The 25254-nt window shown below is 42.3% G+C and overlaps 1 protein-coding gene and 1 long non-coding RNA gene across 4 annotated transcripts in view; one reads left to right on the top strand and one right to left on the bottom strand.

Moving 5' to 3' along the window:
• The window catches only part of EPAS1 (endothelial PAS domain protein 1), a 111715-nt gene that overhangs the window by 3922 nt on the left and 82539 nt on the right, over positions 1 to 25254 (bottom strand). For all 3 annotated transcript variants that reach the window (XM_062637008.1, XM_062637010.1, XM_062637009.1), the window contains exons 3-13: positions 20750 to 20901; positions 20067 to 20151; positions 19448 to 19566; positions 19138 to 19340; positions 10698 to 10804; positions 5470 to 5617; positions 4502 to 4710; positions 3986 to 4173; positions 3375 to 3485; positions 1248 to 1732; positions 12 to 135 (exon numbers count right to left, since the gene is read on the bottom strand). In XM_062637008.1, coding sequence (XP_062492992.1) covers positions 12 to 135; positions 1248 to 1732; positions 3375 to 3485; positions 3986 to 4173; positions 4502 to 4710; positions 5470 to 5617; positions 10698 to 10804; positions 19138 to 19340; positions 19448 to 19566; positions 20067 to 20151; positions 20750 to 20901 — 1931 coding nt within the window. The remainder of the gene's footprint in view (positions 1 to 11; positions 136 to 1247; positions 1733 to 3374; positions 3486 to 3985; positions 4174 to 4501; positions 4711 to 5469; positions 5618 to 10697; positions 10805 to 19137; positions 19341 to 19447; positions 19567 to 20066; positions 20152 to 20749; positions 20902 to 25254) is intronic.
• Positions 131 to 25254, top strand: LOC134173222 (uncharacterized). The gene is made up of 2 exons (XR_009968182.1): positions 131 to 757; positions 24993 to 25254. It is a non-coding gene; the product is annotated as an uncharacterized LOC134173222 (long non-coding RNA).

The raw sequence follows: 25254 nt of genomic DNA, 5'->3' as shown, positions 1-25254 counted from the left end.
GTTCTTATTACCCCACTCAGCTGTTGTAATGCTTGTTCTTCATAATCCAGTTGCCGCTTCAATTTCAAACTGTTAGCCAGAGCAATTCTTGCCGGGTTTACATCTATGCCTCGCTGCCCAAAAGCATCCAAAGGCCTGTGGAGTAAAGATCTCTGGGTGAGTGAGCAGGGAGGCAAATCTATATGATCTTGGTCACTTCTACAAATTCTTTCATTTAAAGACATTTAAGGTGTCTTTAGACACATGGCAGTGGACAGACCTCAAATCCCAAATGTTTTTACTTCCTTTTGTTAGTCATCCTACAAGCTTTGGAAACTTTTGACTCTTGGGATCAAGGGCTAATGAAAGTCTAACATAAACAGCCTCTAGGGATCTCCAGGCAGACACAAAGATGCTGTGGAAAAGAAAGTCACGTGATTTTTAAGGCGAGGATTTTGAGAGCCACACCTGTCCCCTTGCTTTACATACTAAATACGAACATGTAGGCTGCTGTTTGGGGACAAACCCTCTCTTTACAGATGCATATTCAGATACTGGTATTTCTGCCAACCAGAAATCCCAGAATGCAAACTAGGCAAGCTGCACAGCTTCATGTTTTAAAATGATGACTGCCATTTGCCATACTTCCTGCCTGTTTCAACACTGAGGACCCAAGAGCTACAGAGAAACTACCAGCTATCATACGAAGCTTCTAGGACTGTGGCCTCTGATCTACATCTCATCATGTACTGTTCATGTGCGTAAGAAAGTGAACAAGGTAAGGACGGGCTGTAGAAAAAAAAGCCTGTAATTTTAAATCTTAGTTGTAGCATTTCCATAAACCAACGCTAAGTGTACTGTCATCTCTTCCTCTCCCCTATTTTCTGTTGTGCAAAAAAAATAAGCAAGGTAAGAAAGCATGTATATGTCACAGCTTACTGCTGGCCCAGGAAAGCCTTTTCAGTACCTCTCTTCAGCTGCATAAAGGAGGTTGTGCAAAATTATTGGGGTAATGCTTACTTGCCCAGCAGAAAGTTCATTTGTGTGTCCTTACAGGCAATGAAAAATTACCCCAATTCTGCTTCCACCAGACTGACTGCTACTGGGAGAGCACCACACTGACTTCCCCAGAGGCACAGTCTGATGCCTAGCAAAACAGCTATTCCAGCTGAGTTGAGAAAAAGAATTAGTCAACATTATGATCCCTCTCATCTCCCCTCCCACACTTTTCTTAGTAAAATAAATAGATATACCACAGAAACTCTTACCTTTTTTTATATATGGGCATATTTGGAGAATGTATTGGTGGTCCTGAGGGGGAACTTGATAGGGATCCTGAGTATTTATCCATGAGTCTCCATTTAGAAGGGATGTATTCTAATGGGGGATCAGGTGGCCATTGTGTGTTTGGTCTTCCTCCCATCGAAGACAAGGGAGTGCTGGCTTGGTCATGGTACGGTGGCAGTGATGACCTGCTCATATTGTTGAAGAACACCGATGACAGGGACCCACGACCAGGATTCACTTTTTTATTTGATAGCTGCGGACAGTATTTCTCCGGGAGAAACTGATTCTGTGAAGCAGAAGCAAGGGGTTGGAAGATGGTACTCATGCTACTTAGACTCTGCTGGGTATTTTGTGCACTTTCAGAGAGAGGACGGTCTTCTTGGCAGATTGGGCTGAGCTGGAAATCTTCTCCGTCCATAGGAATGTAAGGAGCCAGGGTTTCAAGGTCCAGTTCATTGAAGTCAGTCTGCACAAAAATAAAGTTCATAAAGGTTTATAATGGTTGTGGCAGTTAGTGTGACAGGGAATACATGTAGATGTGAAGCAGAAAAATCACTGATGCCAAATTTACCCATATGAAACCAGCCAACTCCTCCTTGAACATGCCTTAATTCTATGACTAGTACACCTGTTCATCATGGCATCAGTAGCAAAGACAACAACCTGAAGAAGAAACCCCTCCCAGCTAGGCAGTATTTGCTAAAGCATCTTGTATGCAGCCTGCAGCACCAGAGTGATCTGAAGTAGATCTTGTGTTTCAGTATGTTTTGAATAATTTGTCTGCCAAGACTCCATAACATGTGGTGTGCAGTTCAACCTCAGGCTTTTACATGCTAAAATAGAAAATGAAGCTTCCTCATAATCCAGCTACGGAAAAAAATGCATCTAAAAAATGCAAATGTTTAAAAAAAAACCTTAGTCAGATGGCACTACTGCACTTAAATCCATGTATTTTTTTCCCCTGGAGAACTAGTCTTATTTAAGCACGTTCCTCTTGGCCTCTGAACAGAGCTGAACAGAGAGGGAAATCAATGTTGGCTCACCAGTCAGCTCATGACAGGTGTATGTTTCTAAGGCTCATTTTTCCCACCACAGCTGCTGATGTGATGGGAGCAAGCAGATGCTGAACCTGACAAAACTGAAGTCTGCAATGTCAAGTCTTGCACTCAGTTTAATCATGATCCACATTTCTCCCCCTCTCTGTCCACTCTTTCTATTATTGAAACAGCTTTCATTGCTGTTTATGTCCAGACTTGGATGAAATTTCTTCAGGACATGGATGACAGCCTACCTAAGTCTGCAAATTGCACTGGCAAATGGAGGCACCTCATTTGGGCCCTGGCACCCCAAACTTTCCGTAGGATTAATAGAAAGAGAATAGTATAAGGTCTGAGCTGCCAGCCAGTTTGTATATAAAAAAGTATAAGCTCTTAACAAAGGCATTTTAATTATCTAAAGTTAGATGGGCCAAATCAGGCCTACACCTTTTATTCACTAGCTCACTTGGTGCGTTATAATAATGGATTAATTTATTTGCAGAGGGAATTTCCACACTTACACCATGATTAGAATACAGGGGATGAAGACCATACGTTATTTTACATGCAAGAAATTGTCACATCCCTCTGAAATCTTCCAAGAGGTAAAACAAGAACCATATATCCAAAATGCCAGTTCGCATTTTGTAGTTAAAGGAGATACGTGCTATGGAGGGACATTCCTTTCTCATTTTAATGTTTTGCAAGACTTAGTTTATTTTGTTCTAGGAAGGATGTTTACTTGTTACCCTCATCATTATGCTAGGTTAAAAGAAATTGCTGCCTTTTTTTTCTTAAGAATCTGGAAGCTTCTGTAGACTGAATAAGGAAAACAAGCAGCAACAGAGAGCTTTATCAGTGCCACCACAGTGACAGCCTAAAACACTTGCTTCAGAGTTAGGGATAGAAATTTACACCCCAGCTTTTGAAAGTGAATGAATTTTAGTGTTGTGCATCAAAGCTTTGATGTATATGTGCAAGTGCAGTTAGTGTGTAATATCACTATGCCTGTGTCACCTGCTAGCAGAGGACTGATCTTTACGGCTGTTGGGAGAGACATTAATTCCTTACCTGTGAGGTGCACTGGCTTTTTGATTCTGTGTCCATGGCAAAAAGTTTTTCAATCACTTCAATCTTCAGATCTTCATCCACAGAACTGTAATAATCTCCTGGGCTGCTTGGCTGCACAGAGATAATAAGAATTTGCTATAAGCAGCAAGACAACCACGGTATTGGTTTAGCATCATGCTGTTTATACTGTACTGTTCAGTAATGGATCTTCCCTATGAAAAGCAAACGGCCAGACTGTATACATAGTGTCCTCAGAACCCAAAACTGTCTGCTTCTATCATACACTTTTCTCCAACTAGTGACACTACTCGTCACTACAAAACACAGACACCCAATACAAGAACCTAGTTATCTGCTTGGTTTAAATGGTTTGGGTTTTTTTTTGGCAGCTCAGACCAGAACCATGAAATGTACGCTATTAAATACTTTTGTCAAGAAGGGAGATGTGCAGCAATACCTCAATGCCTTTCTTATTGCTGGACATCCTTTAGTAAAGGGCCAACCAGAAGTGGCTCCAGACCTTGGGGGCTAAGATGAAAACATCATCTACATATATTGATGGGACTTACATACACAATATAACATGCATTTATTTTTATAGCTCCTCTTACCGTGGAACAGCTACTGTTACTGCTTGCACTTGGAGTACTGTTGCCAGGTGCAATCTGAGGCATTGTAAAGGATGGTATTGTCAGCGTTTCACCTTGAGCAGCGTGGCTTTTCACTTCCACTGGCCATGCTTTGTTTGGTGTCAATACAGCAGTGGGGAAGGCAGGGGCTTCCTCAAACTTCTGTGTCCCTGGATGGAGTTTTAACAATATTAATGAACGCTTTTAGCTTGTCTGTGTTATGATATAATTGCAGCTATTCATTAAAAGTAAACACTGGTCCTAGTTGCCATGACAATAAGTTGGCATAGACTTAATGCATGTTGTTTAGTCAGCAAGAAAGCCTGAATCTGCTCCCATTCACAGAAATTTTCCACTGGTGTGAGCATGTGGGCTCTTATAGACACTACTCCCAGTCTGTGCACACAGCAAACAGACCTTGTCTATTATAAAGTTTCTATAAATGTAGGCTCACACACAGCTCTTTGTTGTACAAAAATTATTTATACAAATACTAACCAAAATCCAGGGAAATAATGGCATCGCCGGGTGTTGGTGCCAGCTGAGCCAGTTCCTCTGGTTCCTCCTTTAGCTTAGTAAACAAGAAGTCACTCTTCTCTGTCGCTGGGATGCCGCTCTCATAGGCGGTGCTCATCGTCAGCAGGTGAGGCTTGAAGAGCGATTCCGTCTGGTCCATGGAGAACACAACATCGTTCTTCTCAATTTCACTGACAAGAAAATAGGTTTTAGGCATTTTGCACTCTAAAAAACAAAAAGATGCGAGTAATGTAGGCAGCAAGCGCGCTCTAAAGCTGGGGCCCGTACAAGTGTTCTGGCCTCCCTGTGTGGCATGCCAGGCTCTCGGCAGGCAAGGCACAGTTCCAGCGTTGCTGAGCACCACCATCTCGGGTGAGGCAGAGACCGTGGTCAGTAGTTCTGTGGGAATAGTCAGGGCTTTGTTGCACTGCTTTTTGAAGGGATGTAGTAGAGGCTGTAATGACCCAGACTATCACTCAAATAAGTATTTGCTATTTTGGCCCCATCTAGGACCAAAACTACTTGAGTTTGGCAAAAGAGGCAAAACTCCTGATTGGTCCTGATTTTTGAGGAGTAAACAGTTTCTCCTAGGAATATAAGATGCAATTACTACTTCATTTTCTGTCTCTGACACAGCATTAGAAAACCAAAACACATTAGCAGTCATGTTACACAACACAATCTTTAGCCCAGGCTTTATACTTTCATACTAGCACAGCAGCCACTCTGAAGAAGAGAAGGGCTGTGGTGTATTTCAACAGCGTGCATAGGAGCAGACATGCCACATTCTTCATCGATGTCTAACATCAGTAAACAAGACTGAACCAACATGACTAAACTGATGTCAGAATAACAATACTGGATAAACAGACCCTTCAAAACCCTCCTGATTATTGCATTTCTCCCAGCACGTGATTCCACATGTGGTTTTTCTGGCCCGTACAGCTTACCTCAGCACATAGTTGACACAGACGATACACTGAGGCTGTAGGTTGCGTGTATTGTAAATCACTGTGCCTTGAGTCTCCAGCCATACGTATCCACCATGCTTGGCAAGCATACGGTACTGGCCTGTCACTACTTGACCTTTTGTACACACTGAGAAAAGGAAGCGCAGAGATATAAATCACTCAGCAGGACAGGAACATACCATAAGTAACACTTGTTTTAAGTAAACCCGCTCCTGAGTTTTAATTAGTGCAGTTTTGCCTATCACATTTGTCATCAAGGATGCTCAACTTTGGGAAAATTCAGCCCTCTTGAATATCAAGGGGCTGTTCATTCAAGGTTTCTATCCAAGTTGGACATTTGAGTTCTGGCATTTGAATTCCTGAGATAGCCTGAGTCTTCAGAGCAGAGGGTGGGATTTAAAAACCCTAACATAAGACCCCAGCTGCCCCCCCAGAATAATGCCTGCTGGTTGCATGGTTCCTGAGAGTCCCTGTTCTGGAAGAGTGTGCCTGTTTGAGCTCCAAAGCTGACCTGTAAGAAGGTGAATTTATTTAGGCAACTATTTAATACTTCCCTTATTTAGGTGCTGGATAAGCCCAAGAGTCGGAATGATGTAAAAGCTACACTCAAAAAAATCTTATGGTTTAAATCTATATTTTATATAAATATAGATATAAATACATTTTACATAAATCTATACATCTATATTTTATACAAATCTGTATTTTATATATTTACGTCTCTTTTTATACTTTAATGCTAAGAGATGGAGACATCAAAATCACAAGCAAAGTGGAGGTGCCACTAGCACAGCACTGGTCTTAAGAGGCTGAAGAAGTACTATTACGCTTAAGTTTCGTATTTAAGAATGGTAAATGGGACAGTTTTGCCTAGGACAATAAAAAAGCTGAATTACTGTATTCTCTATGTGCTTGATCTACGTTGTTCCTCTGCAATAGCTTGAAACTAGCAGCCTAGAAGAAACCAAGAGCCATGCTACAAACCAAATGATGCTTACCCAACTAGAAATGCTTTTTGAAGTGGCCCGTGTTTCTCAAGCAATAAACTGACAATGGTACAACCCGGGTTTAAAGCCTCATCTAGGTGTCTGAAGGGTGAAATCCTACCTCCCTTCCAATATTTTGTAATAGTTGAAGACACTGGAGCTTTGGAATTCTGAGATGTGAAGTTTTACGACATCCTGACTGTGACAATGTGCAAGTTGAAGAAGAACACTGTTGATCAACGGCAATATAATTAGGGCTGGAATATGCAAGCAGTACTCGTACTAAGAAGAATTGGTATTTGTGAGCAGAGGTAGTTGTATTGAGTAGCAAAAGTGGGGAACTGGCTCAACTAAACCTTTGACCACATTGGCAATCTTTCCTTTCAAACAGGTTTTACACCAAACTAACGCCCTAAAAATAATGCAGTTTGACTCGGTAGGGCTGGAAACTCAGTTCTGCAGTCTTTATACAGAAAAGCTTCCTGTGAATGTGGCCTTTAAGGGAAACTATTTATTGCCAGTCTCTCCTACATTGCCACCATACAAATGTACAAATCCAGGCCCATGAAATACAACTGTTTTACAGATAATTGTTGCTGTGTTTATCCTTCTGTCTCTGAAGTTTGTTTTCTTCCTAGGAGTATTTAATCATCCTTCATTTAATTTATTTAGACAAAGTAGAACATTACTTCTATTGATTAAATACTTCTGGTGGAACAAAATCAAAAGGCTTTCATTTCAGAGTGTTTTAGTGACTGGACTGCTCTGCTCTGCTTGTGAAACATAATTACGCTGCTTCCTAATCGTCAGCTCATCAATAAGAGTCACAGTGTAGGCGCCTGTTACATTACAAAGAAGCTTTTTACTGCTTTAATCTTTTTTATGATTGTTATTCAAAGCATGTCATGTTCTGATACAATAAAGTACAGCAGAATCTCTCCATGGGGTAATCTCATAAATTAACAAAGTCAGCAGTTAGGAGCATATTAGTATCAATGCTGCATTTAAGGTTCTGCCTTCAGAGTGAACTTCTCACTCTTTTTCTCTTGGTTGTTTTTAATCATACCTTGTCTGTATCTTTACAGAACTATTATTATTACATCTCAATGAAATAGGCTTCAATTATATTCCTTATCTTTGGGTGCAAAAAGGGGAAAGGCAGGGATGAATTTAATGGAAAACAAAAACTTGTTTTTCAATTGCCAAGACACCTGTGAAATATGATTCACGTGGAAGGCTTGGCAAACTTCTGCTAAGTGCTACCAAGTGGGAGGTCCAGATGGTGACATTCAGCTCCCCACTGAAGTCAACAGCAAAATTCCTATTGGCTTTAATGACAATAAGGCCACTCTTAAATGGAAGTGATTATAGATTATTAATTGCTGAATTGGACAGTATAGCTCTACAGTCAACCTTTTGTGTATCTTTACGTAACAAGACAGATTTTCATCTTGCTTGCATAACATGCAAAAAGTTGGGTATGATAAATAAATACTGCCAAATGCACTCTATAGTCTTCCCATCTGATGGTGACTAATTAAGACTCTTATACTCTATATACAACTATACTTCCAGCCAAGAACACAAATGTCATTGTTGCTTGCCTCTTGAATGTGAGGTTATTTCACCTCATATAATAAATATGATAATAATATATAATTTTTAGATAATAAATATATAGTAAATATATAATAAATATAATACATACAAAATAACAACCCTGCATTGTAATAAAGTTGCAATAAGCATGATTTATCACTAAATTAGAAGGAAAGAAAGGGAAGGCATTCTGCTTCTAACCAAGAGACTCACTTGAGGTTTTCCTCTGTCCCTCTCTTCAGTCTCCTCCCTCTATTTCCTGTGCATCTTTACAACACTAACTGGTTGGCACTGTCAGAATTGACGACTGTTAACTGAATGAATATATACCCTATACATAGCATATTTTTAATATTTCTAATTATTGCTAATAAAGATTATTATTTGATAACTACAAGTGCACTGAACACAAACTGTGAGGTGGATATTTCCGTGTATAAATGGCCATGGTTAGGAAGACTGAAAGTTCTGTATAGCTACATGCTAGGAAGAACTAGGAAGCTCTCTATAAGTTATATACCTGCTTGGTTAGCCTGGTTACAAGCTCTCAGCAGCACACATTACAAAACCTAGGGATTTCTTATTCGGAGGGCTTGTGTGTGCTTTCTCAAGTCACTGCTTGCTGTCACTTTGCCTTTGTGGTTGTTCTGAGTTGGTAAGAAGCCCGACTGTCCCAGAAGACATGGAAAGTATTTATCTTAGAACTAAAGGGGTCAAATTTGCTGGCTCTTGTCGGCAACAGCATTTATCACAGCACAGACTTTGATCCTGTGCTTCCAACAGCAAAGACTCTGTGCTATCATAAACACTATGGTAGAGTTTGATCCTAAATATTTATAACCTGTGCAGTGCACAGTGCCTTGAGCACTTCTGCTGGTATAACTCGCCCCTCTAGACTCTCCCTTGCTTTCATTCTGATTCTCAATCAGTCCTCATTCCCAACAGCAAAACCTTGTAGGACACGGCTCTTCGCTGTAAGCACAAACGGCATATAGACATACACTTTGCACTATATGAGGTGAGTTAAACGGCTAGAGTGAGGAGCGACCTCAGTCAACTCCTGGTCAAGATGGACAAGTCCCAGTTCAGCGGTCCCACTTCATTAACTAGATAGGGATAACCATGAAGGTATCCCTGTCCTGTTACCAAAGAGATTGTCAGCTCTCATTTCATTCCTTCCCTGGCATTGTCCCATTCTTAGAAATGCAACTCAACAAGTCAAAAGCAACAGTGCAGCACACCCCCTGATTCCTCAGGATGACTCTAGATAGCCCAGCATAGGATACAGACATCCCGTCTATGAACATCACTAATTCCTTTTCACTGTTAAAAACACAAACACATTACCTAAGAAACCATTTTAACAGACACATTCCCAGACAACTCTCTGCAAGTACGGTTTGATTTCTTTTTTCTTTTAGGCAGCACTGGAAACAGGATGATTCATACCAACACTGTGTTACAGCACACAACTTTAATCACTGCCAAACATTCTTTCAAGCAACATTTCAACTGAATCCTTGCCATTGGAGTTAACACATATTCCCTTTCCCCCTAAAGTCACACAGTTATTCTTTGCTACCACTTTTCTCTGGGAAATAGAGAAATACTTCCTGTAAGTCTATTTGGTGGATGATTCCCTATAGACGTGACCTAAGTTATGGGCTTTTTCCCGAGGACAGAGATCTTGATCACAGTAACTACAAGATGGGGATTTTTTAGCATGTGGACTCCAGTCTAGGAGCTTTGCTTTGTTTTCTATCAAAAAGCAGCAGCAGACACTTCAGTGATCTGTTGCCTAGAACTCTTGCATACAGTAACTACTCAATGGCTGAAACAGCCAGGGGTGGGAATGTCATTTGCACATTAACGCACCGTGTTGTCTCCAGCCGTAGCACCAACACTAAGGACAGACACTGAAAACTTGACTAATTCAAAGAACTCTTCTGTGAGCAAGAGACACTGCGGGGCCTGCTGAAAAGAGGGAGCCGAACTTGGATCTGATTTCTGCTCCCAGAATAATTCAGGTAAACCCATCACTAACCATCATTAAAACCAGCTAAAACTGGCAGTTCCCATAGGCATAAGGATAACAAGCAGCAGCTGTTCCTGGCAGTATATATTATTTGCATAATGAATATCCCTTTTAGAGAGTCTCCTTGCACATCTGTTTTGGGTGGGGAGGACAGTTGTTATTTGGTAGCAGAAGACAGACATTCAAAATTACACTGCAATAAGTCCTTCCTATTACCCTTTACAGCTGCTCTTTCCTGCTGAGCCCAATGGCACACTAGAAGGATAATACCACCAGTAAATAGCCTTCTCACCAAGCTAGTACTGCCTAACTCAGATTTTCAGCTGATTCTTGTATTATCCCTCAGAGAGACAGCCATTCTCCTCTCTACCATCAAAGTTTAAACTAGGGCAAAAATCAGGCCCTTTGCAAAGATTAGCAGCAGGTTTCAGCAACACAAGCACAGTGACCTGTAAGTTTTGTTACCAAGTGCAAATACTGTTCTCAGAGAATACTGGCACACATTTGTACCTCCAACTGCTTATTGAGGTACCTGCAAGCTGTGCTTTAATGTGCAAACTATGAAGACAAATAAGTATTTGACTTACAGTTCTGGTGACTCTTGGTCATGCTCTCCGAGTCCAAGGCATGGTAGAACTCATATGCCGAACGGCCCAGCAGCTCCTCTGGATGGTAGCCAATTAACTCTGTTATTCTTGGTTAAGAAAAAAGAAGCAACAGAACAGACTTTAAAATTCAGGTCACCTTAGCCTTATGCTAGCATGTACAGGGTAACCATCAGCTCTAGCCCTTAGCCTAACAGAATTAAACCAGACCTTACAGAAGGTCTGCACTGGAAAACCCTCACTGACAAAGTCCTCAAGTCATCTCCTACATGCAGGATCTCCCAAATACCACCCTTCCAAATCAAATACACGTGAGGTGGGTAGTGGTTGGCACCATCAGGTTTAAAAGTACGTGTACATTTAGAAAACAGACATCAAAGGGTTAAATCACTGCTTTGGGTATTGCATTTAATAAAATAAAAATGCAAGGTGAGGAAATGAAGGGCAGTTAAAAGTAAAAACCGAATCAGCTCTTGTACTTGGGGTTTCTCAATGGTATGAGAACTTCGGCACATGGATTAGGTTACTTGGGTGACTAATCCACAAACTGAGCAGGATTTTACAAAAAGAAAGCTATGATCTCAAAAAATAGACTGTTTTTCAGAGCCTTTCCGAGTACTCGGGCAAGGTAGAATTTCTCACAAGTGCCTGAATAAATGAAAACAGGTCATCAAACTGCAGATGATTTCCTCTAATGAGGGGAGGAGGAAAAAGGTTCTTTTTTCCTAAATCCAATTTGAAAAACCATCACACACAACTTTACAGGAAACACAGTGAAGAAAGAAATTGAATTCAAAAGCAAAAAGATAATTTTTTTTTCTGGGAAAAAAGGAAACATGACTGTTTTCCAAGTCAACAACCCTTTGGATGCCTTTTCCTAGCTTCTAAAGGGCAATAACAACGTGTAATGTAGCAAAGAGCAACAGCAGAAACAACTACAAACCGACTGCCAAGCTCTCCCAGACCTTGGAAAGGCAAGAGGCTTGCAAGGAACAGCCACAGCCTGCAGCACGTCAGTCACTGCAGGCTGTCAATGGTGGTGCCCAAGTGTTATGCCTCCTAACTCCCTTGAAAGGGTTTATCTGGCACCATCACATTTGATCAGTGGCATTTTAAGAGACACATCCTTAGGCTTGTGCACTCCCTGGAAGGACAGCCTTGGCCCAGCCCTCCAGACACAAGCATGTCTTTACAAGACAGACATGTAAATACTGTAAAGCAAACAGAGCAAGAACATGGCATTCATCTCCTGGATCGCCCTCCAGCAAGGAAGACACAGAAGATGGAGCTATTTTGTGTATGGTTTGAACGCCAAGGCATTGAGTCAGCTTTTCCCTCGCCTCCACAGAACTGTACCGTTCATACCCCTGGGACACCTTGGGTTTGTCACTCCAAAACCTACTGTGTCTTGATTTCCACAGAACAAACCTGGGTTTATAATGGCTTAGCTGAGCAAAGACTGTAGTTGGCTTTACCAGGTTCCCCCCAAAGACTTACTCTCCTGTTTGTATTTACAGTTTCATTTATGCTTACAGTTAACCTAACAAAGGGGAAATCACAGAATCAGGTTTCCAAAGAGCTGGTTTTCTGGCCTCTCCTTCACTGACCAGCAACTTTAGAATGCACCCCAGCCAAATCTGCAGCTTTTCTCTGAAACCACAATGGCTTTCTCTGTTTTAATAAAAGCAGTAACTCTCATAACGAGTCGGTCCTCAGAGCTGAGCCACAAGGAGAAAAAGAACCAAACACAGAAGAAGCCCTAATAAAAGTAAGGCTCCCAAAATACAGTTGCTGCTTGCCTTTACACAGTCAGCTGGGACACGTTGGGATAAGTAGCCTGAGGCTTTTGCCAGGACCAGTGTAAATATACAGTCCTTAAAAAACAGAAACTATGGCCTTTGGTTATATAATGGCATAGTATAATAAAACCATCCCGGTTAGTTTGGAGCTCATCACATGGGAAAGGCTTTTAAAATTCAGGAAGTTGAGGATTTACTCTTAATCCAGTCGTTTGGAGCCAAGAGCCAAGTGAGGGTTGAACAGGGAGAAGGAAAAGGAAATAAAAGATAATGGAAAAAAAGCAGCATCATGTACCCAGAAGCACCAATGCAAATCCAAAACCACATTACAGCCTTCGAGGGTATCAACAGTGAAACTGAGATGGCAAGCAAAAAATAAGCATTATGGCAGGCTGAAGGACTCTTAACCCTTATCATATAGGAACTGCAATCTCTATGCAAAATTGTCTATTCCAGTCCTGTAACTCCTCTTTGAAAGCGCTCCTCGCTGCTCATAACAAGCACCCTCACTATAAAATTACTTTTCCTTATTCCATGGCACAGAACCACTTGTGGTGCGATCCAGCTGTGACAACATCAAATTTAATTAGATGTAACAATCTTGGATGAGCATTATCAAGCGGCAATTTGATATCTTTTTAATACAACCAACTAAAAAGTACACAGAAAGGTAAAGAGATCAAAGAATTACCCACAAACCCCACAGCACTGGGCACAATCTACTGGTGAGGAGTAGCTGTTTTAAAAAAGAAATGGCTAAACAGCTTCTATGCCCTTCCTCACTAACCCATTAAGCTGTTACCACTATTCAGACCGATTACATTTCTCTTTAAACACTCCTGGGAGTGAATCAATTTTGTATTCATTTATTTATTTCAAAATACAGAATGTTTCTTCCTCCCATCCCAAAAAACCCTAAAACTGGCTCAGTATATTTTAAAAGACCATTATTTGATAACAAATACCCTCTTCTCCAGGAATTGTTAGCAGTATTGGTTTGGGGTGAATGAATTGGCAGATCACATCCTCCTTTACTCCTCCTCTGCTGCTGCTGACTCTGAGAAGCTTGATCTTGCAGGCTAAGGACATTGCAGGGCTAGAAACCAGGTTAGCCACTTCCATGCCACATTACACACTAGGGATGCGGGTCCATCTCCATCACCCCTGTCCTGCGACAATCTTGAGATGCCTGTGGAAGACTGACCACAGCAAAGAGCTTGAACAGCACCCAGAGGTGCCAGGAGGTAGCGTGTGCTTCAGCAAAGGTCCCTGCACTGACCTCACCTGAGCATCAGTCTGAGGTGCACACTCCAAATTCTACATGCTTTCCACAGGAGCCTCTCAGCAATACAGAATGCTAAGTGAGAACACGGAGGACTAAGTGCAAAGGAAAAAGCATCCTACGGAGCTATGAGGAGAAGGAATACGTAACTAAAAGAGACACAGAAACACATACACCCTGTGGGACCAAAGGGTCATTTACAAAACTGAGTCCAGAACACAAGACCTCTACTTTGCTCAGACACCAGACAGAAAATTGCTCTTTGTGCAAGCTGGGGAGTGACAAAATTGGAAAACAAACTGTATGGTGGTTTTGGATGGTGCTCCTGCTATGTAGGCTTTGTGTTACCCCTGCATTTGTAATACTAATTGTTGTTGGAGATGACAGGTGCCTGAGAAGCTGTTTGTCCTCTGTTCTGAAAACGCAAATACCTTTGGGGGGATCTTCGTTGTGCCGAACTGGCACTTCAGCTTTCTGAGCTAAACTACTCACCGTGATGCACAGCGAGGTCAAAATCCCACAGAACACAGCAGAGGTGGGCAGCAGCCCTCCATGTTACCAGCAGATCTGGCCCAGCTACTGCTACTTAAATGCTTTTTGAGAGGCAGAGTTTGTGCTTAAGGTACACAATGGAGGAACGAGCGATCTGAATCCTGTTTCTAGATTTGTACAGCTTTGCCCCATTTTATCTCTTTGAGACACGGCAAAGCAAAGAGAGCTCGCTCCTTGAAAGGCTCCATCTCCTAATGAGACGAGCTATTTCAAGTATTTTGTTGTTTTTTTTTTTCCTTAAAATGGTGCTTTTCTGTCTCTTCATAGGAACACAAAGCTTTTTATTGTATACCATTTCTTGAGTTAAAATAGTATCATAAGAACCATCAGGACTGAGAAGTCAGGCTCTTTGTGAAAGACCGCTGTAATGTTTACTGCTCATGAAAAAATAGCTGGGTGTATACTCATTGGGCTGCATGTGGACTGTGTGTGTGAGGGTGTGGATCTTCTAACAAAGTCTGCCTGTATTCAAACTGCTACCAAGTTATTGAAGTTAAACTGGTCTTGACGGGAACAAACAAACCAAGTTATACTTAAAGCAGAATGAGTTAAAAAAAAGAGAAAGAAAAAGAAAACATAAAGCCCAACACAGCCACGGTGCTTGGGGTAAAGCTGTCCTGCCAAGTACCCACATTTCCTCTTGGATATATTCATGGCTGCTTCTATTATAACCCAGAGCAACAAAGAAAAGAAAATGCAAAATCCTGGGACTCCTATCCACTCCTTAGAGGGAGAGCTGGCCCCTCAGGTGTAGCTGACAAAGTCTAGGCAAAGTCTAGATGGGTACATGAAAAACTTCACCAGGACTTCATCTTTCTTATTCATTTGGTCTACCTAAATTTCATTATTAACAAAAGAAGTTGGTCATGTTTTGTCCTTAAATAGGACATAAACCAAAAGCCAGTTTTGTCAATGCAGTTCTTTGGTTTCAGAATGCCTCACTTCACTGTTGTCTCCGTACCGCATTTCCCCCCCGAGCAGGGATGGAGGGACAGGAGGTCCTTTCAGATGTTTACTTGCATTCTCACCTGATTTGAAAATATTCCCCAAATACAGGTCAAACATCAAACTGACTTAAACCTCACCAAAGTTCTGAGGCCTGCATATTTCTGTTTTACAGGGACATAACTCAGTTTCCTTTCAGTTGGTCACAGCCTGGATACCACATGTACACACTCATATTAGGAGAAATCTAACTGGGACCAACAGTATTGGCCTTGCATCTTTGCAAGGGATGGACATTGCAGGTTGTGCCCCGGCCATGGCAAGGGGGTTGGAACTAGGTAATCTTCAAGTCCTTTCCAACCCTAACCATTCTATGATCTTCCTGCGCCACCCTATTCTGAATCACCATACGTCCTCCACCACGCCTTTTTCTGCTTCAACTCTTCCATTAAAAAGTTCCACTCAAGAAAAAACAATAAAGAGTATAACTAATTTGGCTTCTCGTAACCAAGAACATACAATTCCCCAAAACAAGTCATGCCTTCAAGGTAATGGGGAACATACGCTTCTCAGTGTGCCGGTGCCAGCGAGCTGGTATGTGACGCTGCCGCCTGCACATCTTCCCCCATGCAGAAGAGATTTGTTTCCTTATCCTTCCCTCACCTGACACATGCTACCCACAGCAACTGTGGGCAAAGAGCAATTCCCTCTCCTTTCCCCAGCCTCCCTAAGAGGTCACAGGGATGAAGGTGAGAAAACAGTGTCACCTACCTCCCTGTTTTCAATACATTGGTCCCCTTCAAAGCCCCGCATATGGGTTTCTTTTGTTATGCATGAACCATGAAGGCCAAGACTTAATGTGCTGAAGTACTTTTGGGGCTTTCTATCCAATTCAGATACGGTTTTCACTTTTGTTTTGTGGATTTTTCCACCACAGGACCATAGAGCCACTGTTTCCCTCCACTCATCAGCCCCATGATCCCATAGCATCAGCTATGCCACAAGTTAATAAAGTTACCTTCACCCAAACACTTGCCTTTTTCCTGACTAAAACACCCTCACTGGTGATCTTCCCCAACACAAAAGCATAGTGCAGCTAAACGAAACCCTCACTTGGATTATTGCATCGTACCGCTGATCAGCATTTCTGTATTACAGCTAAAATAATCCTGTAAACCACTCAGCCAAGTGGAGCAAGGGAACATTTTTAAACCACTCTCCAGTTAATGGCTGAAGCATGCATTTAACAGAGCAACCTATTTTCGTTGTTTATACCTCACAAACCCTTCTTTACAGGCTCATTGCCTTGCAAAAGCTGTTCTAACAACACAAGCATATCCTACCTAACCACTGGCCAGTCATGGGCCCCCATATACCAATTCTTTCTGGAAGGCAAAATATATGGGGGTAATGTCTCACACATTTAAAATGAGGGATGCCATGTTGAATCTGTTCTGCATGCTTCTGTGGAAAAGCCAAGAGAATCGAGGCACTTCATGCCAGCCAGCTAGCTTTCCTTATGAAGTGTTGAAAGGTAGCCAGCTTAGATTTTGCATCTTGCACTGTGACAGACAGAGACTATTCCTAAAGAGATGACAGATGGGATCCTCATTTTCCACAAGGATAAATTCCAGCTTCACGTACAAGGGCAGCTCTCCTTTGTACCCAACTTCAGCTTCACACTGAAAGCGGGTGCTTCCATTAGTAAGACCACGCATGGCTGCCATTCGTTAAGGTACTTCCTCAGAAATCCTTAAGTTTCTTTACCTGACTGCTTCAGCACTAAGAACTTTAATGCCCCCTGGAAGCAGACCTGTCCACAGCAGATGAACTGCGAAGAGGACACTCAGATTGCTGCAGAAGCCCTGTAGCGAAGGCACACGGCCCCAGATGAAATGGGCCCTGAACTGGAAAGACACAGTCGCTCATGGAGAGCCAAGCTGTGTCAGCCCTGCCGTGTCACTGCAGAAAGGCTAGAGTGTGTCAAAAAGGGTTTAGGCATCTGACTGGCACAGGCTGCTTTTCCTCAGCCTGGATTTACATTCTTGGCATAAACTGCTCCTTCAATGCAATCTGTCTAGCAGCACCGAACTTGATAATAACAGCTGAGCGTTTGCATTTTTATGTGTCTACTGATGTGTCGCATTTTGGAGAGAAATCAGCATCCCTCTGGGAGGGAAGCAAGAGCCAGGAGGATCCGCTGGGAAGAACCTGGAAGGTTTCTGAGGTCTCTTCCTTCTCTGCTCTGGCTGGCTGTTTACAGCTTTATCATAATCCCAATAAAACATGAACCAACCATCCAACCAAAACTATTTAGTCAAAGATGTGCTGCTCTGTTGCCTGCTTTTAAAGAAGAATCTCTGAAATCCCCTTCAAGTTAAATCCTCCAGAGGAAGCTGTTGTATATCTCCACCATGTGAAATGTTTTCCCTGTAAATCAATTCCCACTACTTAAGCCAGGGCATAATGTGTCATTCTTCTTAAAATAAGCATGTGTATCTTTAATGGGATAGGCATCAGTTCCTCTAATTCTCATTTATAATTGCTTATGCATGTGAATGCTGCCATGCAACAAAATCCTCTAGCCTGCCACTGAATGGCCCTAATAATTCAGAGGTAAATTGCCTTTAATAATGGCTTACTACCATATTGTTGCTTTCCTGTCCTCCAGCAGAAAATTCTATTTATATAGGATTTGCTTAATACTACAGTATATACAATTAATATTAATAAATATTAGTAAATATTGCTTATATAGGATGTGTTAATACTTTCAACCCTAAAAGTATTAACAAGAAAAAAAGTCTGTTTTATTGCAGTTACATCAGAGGGCATTTCTAGTTACAGCACACTCGTGGCTATGTTCTCAGAGAGGCCAGAAGGTCAGCCAAGCTTCACACTTGTCATCTTGCTTCCATCCACAGCTGCTGACACTGCTAGTTTATATGCTGCTAGCCGATACGGTTGCTCATCACACTCTTTGAAATCATAAATCTTGCTTAGCACAAGTTTAAAAAACAAAACTTTGAAGGATGAAAAAATCAACCAAGACCTCAGTCCTGGGAGGTTTTGCGTAAGATGCAGCGTATGTATAATCCCACTGATAACCCTGCAGACCTCCGCGGTTGCAAGCAGCTCTGAATTTCAGGAAACCAGTTTCATTAGATGGGAAACTGCATACTACATTCAGAAACGACCTCAAACTTAAAAAAACCCAAACAAACACCAAACCCACAAGGAGTACAGACACACAGCCCCTTGCTTGATCCAAGATCCTCCTCTGCCCCTCTTCATTTTACCACTAAATGGAGCAGACAGATAACCAGCAAAGGTGGTTTGCTTTCATTGAGCAAGAGGCTCCAAGCCCATTCCAGAGCTGCAGATGCTCTGGATGCCTTAACAATCCTTAGATAATCTAGAGCATAAAGTACTTTCCAGCTAACCGCTAACAGCATCCTGGGCCAAACCAACCATAAAACAGTCCTTGTATAAAGCATGTCGTTTCAGACATTCCCTAAAAAAAAAAAAACGAGAACAGAAATCCTGTGTATCCTTCAGTTTGCTAAAACCCAAGAAGCTAATGCTTATGGCTTTAAGTTGCCTCGTCTTCTGCAAGTGAACTTGAGTTCTTCACTCAGCACAAGAAGGAAATAAGCAGAAATACCATTTTGCCTAAACTGAGATTTGAGATGGATTAAGTGAGCCACTGAATAGCTGCCTTGGTAACAGACTGTACTTTCTCCTACTCTTTGCTTACCAGGTCCATGCAGGAGGACATTTGGAAGGACTACTCATTTTCGTCAAAAAGACAGAAACACCTATGGAAAAGGTCAGTGGGGTTTACCTGTCATCACAGTAGGTGAATTTCATGTCCATGCTGTGGCGACTCAGGAAGGTCTTGCTGTCCAGGGGGATATCGATGTTTGAAGGATGCTGAATAGGCTCACACATTATTATAAGGCATGTGAGAAGAGGCTCTTTATACCCACACAGACTGTGAGGAGGGCAAGTGTTATATACTTTAACTTGTCCAGTGCAGTGCAAAACCTGAAATAAGGATTTTTGAATGAGAAACAAACTTAAGAATGTTCTTTCTCTACATGACAAGATGTCTTTTCAAATCAAAACCACTTATTATGGCCCAAACATGGTACCTTCCACGTGGCAGACTTGAGGTTAACAGTTCTGCCTCTGTTGGTAACAGTGCATTTCATCCTCATGAAGAAGTCACGCTCAGTTGACATCTCTTTGCTTTTCTTCCCAAAGCCTGGACCTGTATAAGGAAAATAGCAAATAGGTTTTCTCAGTTTTGCTTCTTGATTTCTTCTATTCACAAGCAGGAACATTCAATAGAAAAAACGGACTAATTCTCAGATCATTTACCTGCAGAGACCATCAAAGATGCATGGACCATTGCAGAGCAATTTGTAGAGCTCAGACCTAAAACTTTAAGTGGAACTTCAATAGGACTTTGTGCATTTAAACCTATCTTTAGATTTAGCACATAAATCTTTGCAAAGCGTTACAAGTGAAAACATTATGCCCGCCTTAACTTGATGATGAAAGGAAAACACTGAACAAACAGTACTTGGTGCTATCATTTTTAAGCAATATCTACCAAAACAAAAGAAATCTGCAAAGCAGTGAATAACAGTTAATGATTACTCTAGGAATGAAAATTCCCTTTACCGTGACCAACATCTCTACTGCTAGCCAGTTACCTCATTTGGTTACTTAAAAAGCAAATGGTGACTTGTGTATTTTCATTATTACCATTTTTCAGGCTGAGATTCTCTCGAATTTCTTCGTGGTCACATGGATGAGTGAAGTCAAAAATGCTGTGTCCAGTTAATTCCACCTGCGCAGAAGTAAGAACTACACTTAGCCAAATAAAAACAATTGATGATATTTACCTGGTTTTAAATACCACCTATTCAGATAAAACCGGTCATTAGAACCAGAATGCTCACAGACACAAAGCCTGTGACCCTCCCTTTGTTTATCCCATGCATAAGTTCATTTTCTCCCCAGAGCAATTCCTTATCTTTGCATTTGCAAGTGCAGTTAACAGCCAACACCACCGGTTGCTTTCAACACAGAAGGAGAAAACCCCCAATCCACAAAGCAGAAAAGGGGGGTACATAAAAGAGCAGCTCAATCCCCATGTCTCAGGGTCTAAAGCATAAATTGAATAAACTCCCATTCTCCTCTCCACGGTAACATCTAGGAAGGTAAGTTTGCAGGTGCCAAAGACAGTACGACTTTGATAGAAAGGGAGGGGGACACCCCCCCCGCCCCCACTGTTGTCTGGTGTACATGGTACCTGCTGAGAAATGAGACATTCTATTTCCAGTCTCTTTTTGCAACGAGACACAGCTGGTTTTCTGCATTTAGGCATAGGCCTCGTTTCTAGGAATTGTATTACAAAGACAGGAAAGTGTTACGGAACAAGTTACCTGGGTAAGACCCATGTATTTGTTGACATTCTCTGACAAAAAGATCATGTCTCCATCCTGTGTCACCACGGCAATAAATCCCTCCAAAGCTTTCAGGTACAAGTTGTCCATCTGCTGGTCTGCCTCTAATTCATTCTCATTGTCAGCACATACTGGGGGGGAAAGAAAGGCATGTAAAGTCTTCAGCACCATAGCCAGCCTTTTTCAACACAAACACATCCAGGTACAGGGCAACCAAGACAAGACAACCCTCTTCTGAGCACTGTACAAAAGGGATGCCTTTATCACTAGCAAGGCAGGAGATATCTTTCTGAACTCTGGCAAGTGCAACAGACCCTCTGTTCACCCTTAGTGTCTTTCTGCAAGATGTGTTTTCAGTACTAACAGCTAGATACCTAAACACTGAAGCACATCTTTTGTGCACATTCTTTTGGCCATATGCACGTTCATCACTTCCCTTCATGTTCCTTGTTGAAATACTTGTTTTGGAAGAAGTCTAGAACAAGGAATGGGGTATTGCTTTGTAAAACATTATTAGAAGTGGTTTGGGGTTGGCATTTTTTGGGGTAGGGAAGAGGCTCAGCCAAACAAATGCAGTTCTTCCTTGAAGTCTCAGTGAATTATGATTAAAAGGCGAGTTCAATCTAGAAACCTCCTGCAACTCCATCTGCTAGTACCTAAGGATGGCCAGTGAGTAAATGCAGAGGGATGAGCACTTACAGTGCAGAACCCACCAAGCCACTGCTTGGAAAAGATGAGCGGTGAGAGAAACGATGCTGGCTGCTGCTGCATCCTCATCCTGCATCTCAACATTCCCCCCCAGCAGCAGCCCATTTCCCATCGTGCCAGCAAAGGAAGAAATGGACTCGGCCCCAGCGCCACTGGGAGCACTTGTTTTGCCACCTTTTGCTTCTCAATGCGACTGCTCCGTAGCAGGGAAGAGAAGACGCTCTCTGGGGATGGCCACCACAGGCTGGGGATTTATCATTTCGTGTCCCTGCGCTGCGCTTCCGAGTGCAAACGCAACAGCCAGTTCCTCCTCAGTACAAAGCAACTGACTTCAGGAAATTACATCAGGGCTAGCATTTAAAACGCAGAAAATACACAAGAATACATCTGAATAGTACGCACTTTGACCATAATGACATTTAGGGAAGGAGGAGAAAAAAAAAAGGTAAGTGACCATCTGCTCCCAAGCTTGTTTCTGCTGTGTAAAGAATGTCAAGGGTCTTCTTTTCCGGAAGCAAACAAATGGTTTATTCAGCAGGGATCATGGCTGTAGCCCAAGACAATCAGCCAAGTGTGGGTTCAGAGAAGAAAATGACTTTTCAGCTCGAACCCCAGACCCTCCTTTCCATTTTTTAACCCCCAGCTCATTAAGCTCGCATTAACAAAACATGGCCATTCAAAGGCAGGAAGGCTATTGAAAGCACTTGTATTCTTAAATGCCTCCAACAGTGAAAGACAAACACTTTACTCGTATTATCAGATGATAAAGTTTGCTTTTCCATGTATATAAATTATATTACTTATACAAATACAGGCAGAGGACATAGGATCACTCACATCAGGGCTGCAGGTTCAAACGCTTAATGTCCTAGCTGAGCACAGCACTTAAAGATATAGCTAGCTTTAAAGCACAGGGTTATAGGGTTCTGTGGGATCAGAGTTCAACTTGTTTTCGTTATGATTACCTTTGTCCAGCTGGAGGTATATATAATGTGGACTGGGAGGAGGGAGGGAAGAGGGTTTGTGCTGCTGCGCAGCCCCCTCACATAACCCCAAAGAACACCCAAGGTGCTTTGCAGACACCCTCCAGCTTCACTGGTAACCCCACTGCATCTCCTCCTTCCCCCTTCAGCATCCCCATGAGGCAATGGGAGCTGGCAGACAAGGTTTCTTGTAGTACTTTGTAGATCATGCTCTATTATTACAGAGCAGCTGCATTGAGGAAAATGTAGGCACTATCAGGCACATGAAGGTAGAAGACAAGTACCTCCAGGGACCACTGTGCTGTTGCTGCCCATCCATTCCCTGCCTGCCCCTCAGCAGCATCTCCCCACAGCCTGCCCAGGGATGTTCAAGCACTGGGGGATGCACCAAAAGTGCTCACGGCTTCTGCTGTGTCCAGGTTCTTTGTGGTGGTTGCAAACACTCAGTCCCATAAGGTGTCATCTGTGCTAAACCCTTAAAGCATATTAGCTGCCTCAAGATCATTAGTCCACAGCACAGAACTATGCTAGGCATCACCATGGCAGCCCCAGAATGCCCTGTGTCAGGTAACTTATTATTTATATTACTATAATTATACTAAGAACCTTTTATATGGCTGCAGTTACAGCATTATAGCTCGTCCCCCTTCTGTGAAAATCACTAGCTACTAATACATAGAGGATATACACACATTAGGAGACTGATACATCAGTCATTGCCACTCACAAAAACCTAGTTTGCTTTAGAAAGAAGCTATTTCACAGAAGAAAAACAAATAAAGACAAGAACAAGACAAGAAACAAATGCAGGCTGCTCCCAGAAATCCCTATTGTCTTTCACTTAGCTTTCAGTTTTCTTCATTAATTCACCTCGGAGCTGGACTGCAGCACTAGCACAAGAAAATCTGGCTTCAAATGGAAAACATTTGAGAAAGCTGGGACCAAACGGAAGCAGGTCAGGATGAGGAGGCAGGGGCAGAACTTCAGTCTTCCAGTAGGTCTAAGGCCAGATAACAGCACCCCATGTAGACTGCCTGGAATTTTCCAGGTCTTAAAGAAAGGCAACTGTAGATTCCATTTACCCCCAGTTTTATTTTTGCCATTTGTCAGCATTGCTTTTCCAAATAGCTGCTAACTAAATTCTGAAATAAAAACGTGTTTCTTCTTGTTTTCCCTACAACATTTTCCCATCTCCCCTCTATTAATAGGAATATCTCAGTGCAGGCACCATAACAGCATAGCAGGGAGACCGGACTGCAAATATGCCAGTTTAACTCTAAATTAATAGCACATTCAGCAGAATGAAGTGCTGTGATATTATTGTTCATATTATAGTTACATTTATGGATCCTGGCCAAGACTGTGCTCATGTAGTACTGGGAAGCCTACAAAGGAGGAAGAATCTCTGCCTAGGTGAGCTCGGGAGATGCTGAAACATGTCAGAGAACCTCAGACAAGCACATTGGCCTCCCTGGGGCAGCTGCCAGAGCTACAGCAGAACCAAGAACAGAGCAAGTGTCCCCATGTCCCAGTCTGATGGGTCATCCCGCTGCTCATATTGCCCCAAGGCAGCATTTCTTAGTCTGCATCAAACCCTGATGCAGTATTTTTCAGTCCATGTCTCTGCCTGTATTAAATTTTGGTAGTTTTTGGTAAACTCCACTTTGAAAAGTTTTCTAACCCCCAAAGTGGAATTTATTCAGCATCAAGAAACTTTGAACTGCAATGGCAAATGCTTATTGCAGTGTTTATGATAACCTTTTATGCTAAAAATAGCTCTTGTAAACAAGCTTTGATTAATTCCCACTGTCAGGATGTGCACTGTTCCCAAGTTTAAGAACACTTTTTCCGTAGATGCTTGCTCATTTCCGTCAGTCCAACCTCTTGGAACGAGCCTGATGGCTCAAAAATGGGGGTCTCCTTACAAGCAATAACTGCCCAGGTATAAACAGCCTCTAGCAAACAGCTTCTACTCCCCTCAACACCTTTGATCTGACTCAAAGGGGCCTTTTCTGGTCAGTTCACAGGTAAAGAGTGATAAAAAAGGTTTCTACTGGAGGCCACATCAACTTCTCCACAGTATTCTCATAGCTTTGCCTCTCATCCTGGATCTTACAAATACCAGAAAGTTCTTTATGTTTTGTGCATAAAAGACCCCAGGTTATAGCTGCCATTCCACAGAGGGCTGTAAACGCCGCCTGATGCCGGCAGGCAAAAGTTAGGGAATATCTAACAGCAGCTCCATCCTGCCCCAGAGAGAGCAGCCTTGAGCCAGACTTGCCTCTTCCTGGTTCCTTGTTTTCCATCAAAGGAAAGCAACTGATTTTTTTTTTCCTTTCTCTTCTTGTCTTGACGGGGCAGTACATCCTGTTCAAGGGGATATTTTCAATGTGTTCAATAAAAGCTTTCAGTTTAGATACATCAAGAAAAAGCTACTCTTAAACTTGAAGCTTCCTGAAGAGCTCTTATCTCCAAGCGCACAAGCAACTTTGATAAAGAAAACACTTATGTTAGTGTTGTTTTAATTGCAGAGTTTATATCTAGCCAAATCATTCAGATGCTGCTCCCGGGAAGCTGCTTTGAGTCCTACAGCCCTCAGCGTTGAACGGCAAGACACGGCACCCCATCAGACCAGGCTTCCAGCGCCCTTTGGGACCTTCTGGCACAGCTTCCCAAAGAAGGGACATCACTTTAAGCAGCCGAAGCACTCAGCACCCAGCTCCACTCCCATTCCTGGCAGCACGGTTGGCACAAAGCTATTTTTCCAATTTAATAAAAGCAAACAAGTAGCCA

The sequence above is a fragment of the Pezoporus occidentalis genome, unplaced genomic scaffold, assembly GCF_034315485.1.
Source record: "Pezoporus occidentalis ecotype Australia unplaced genomic scaffold, CSIRO_AGI_Poc_V1 ctg50, whole genome shotgun sequence".
NCBI lineage: Eukaryota > Metazoa > Chordata > Aves > Psittaciformes > Psittacidae > Pezoporus > Pezoporus occidentalis.
This window is presented reverse-complemented; position numbering and strand designations above follow the sequence as displayed.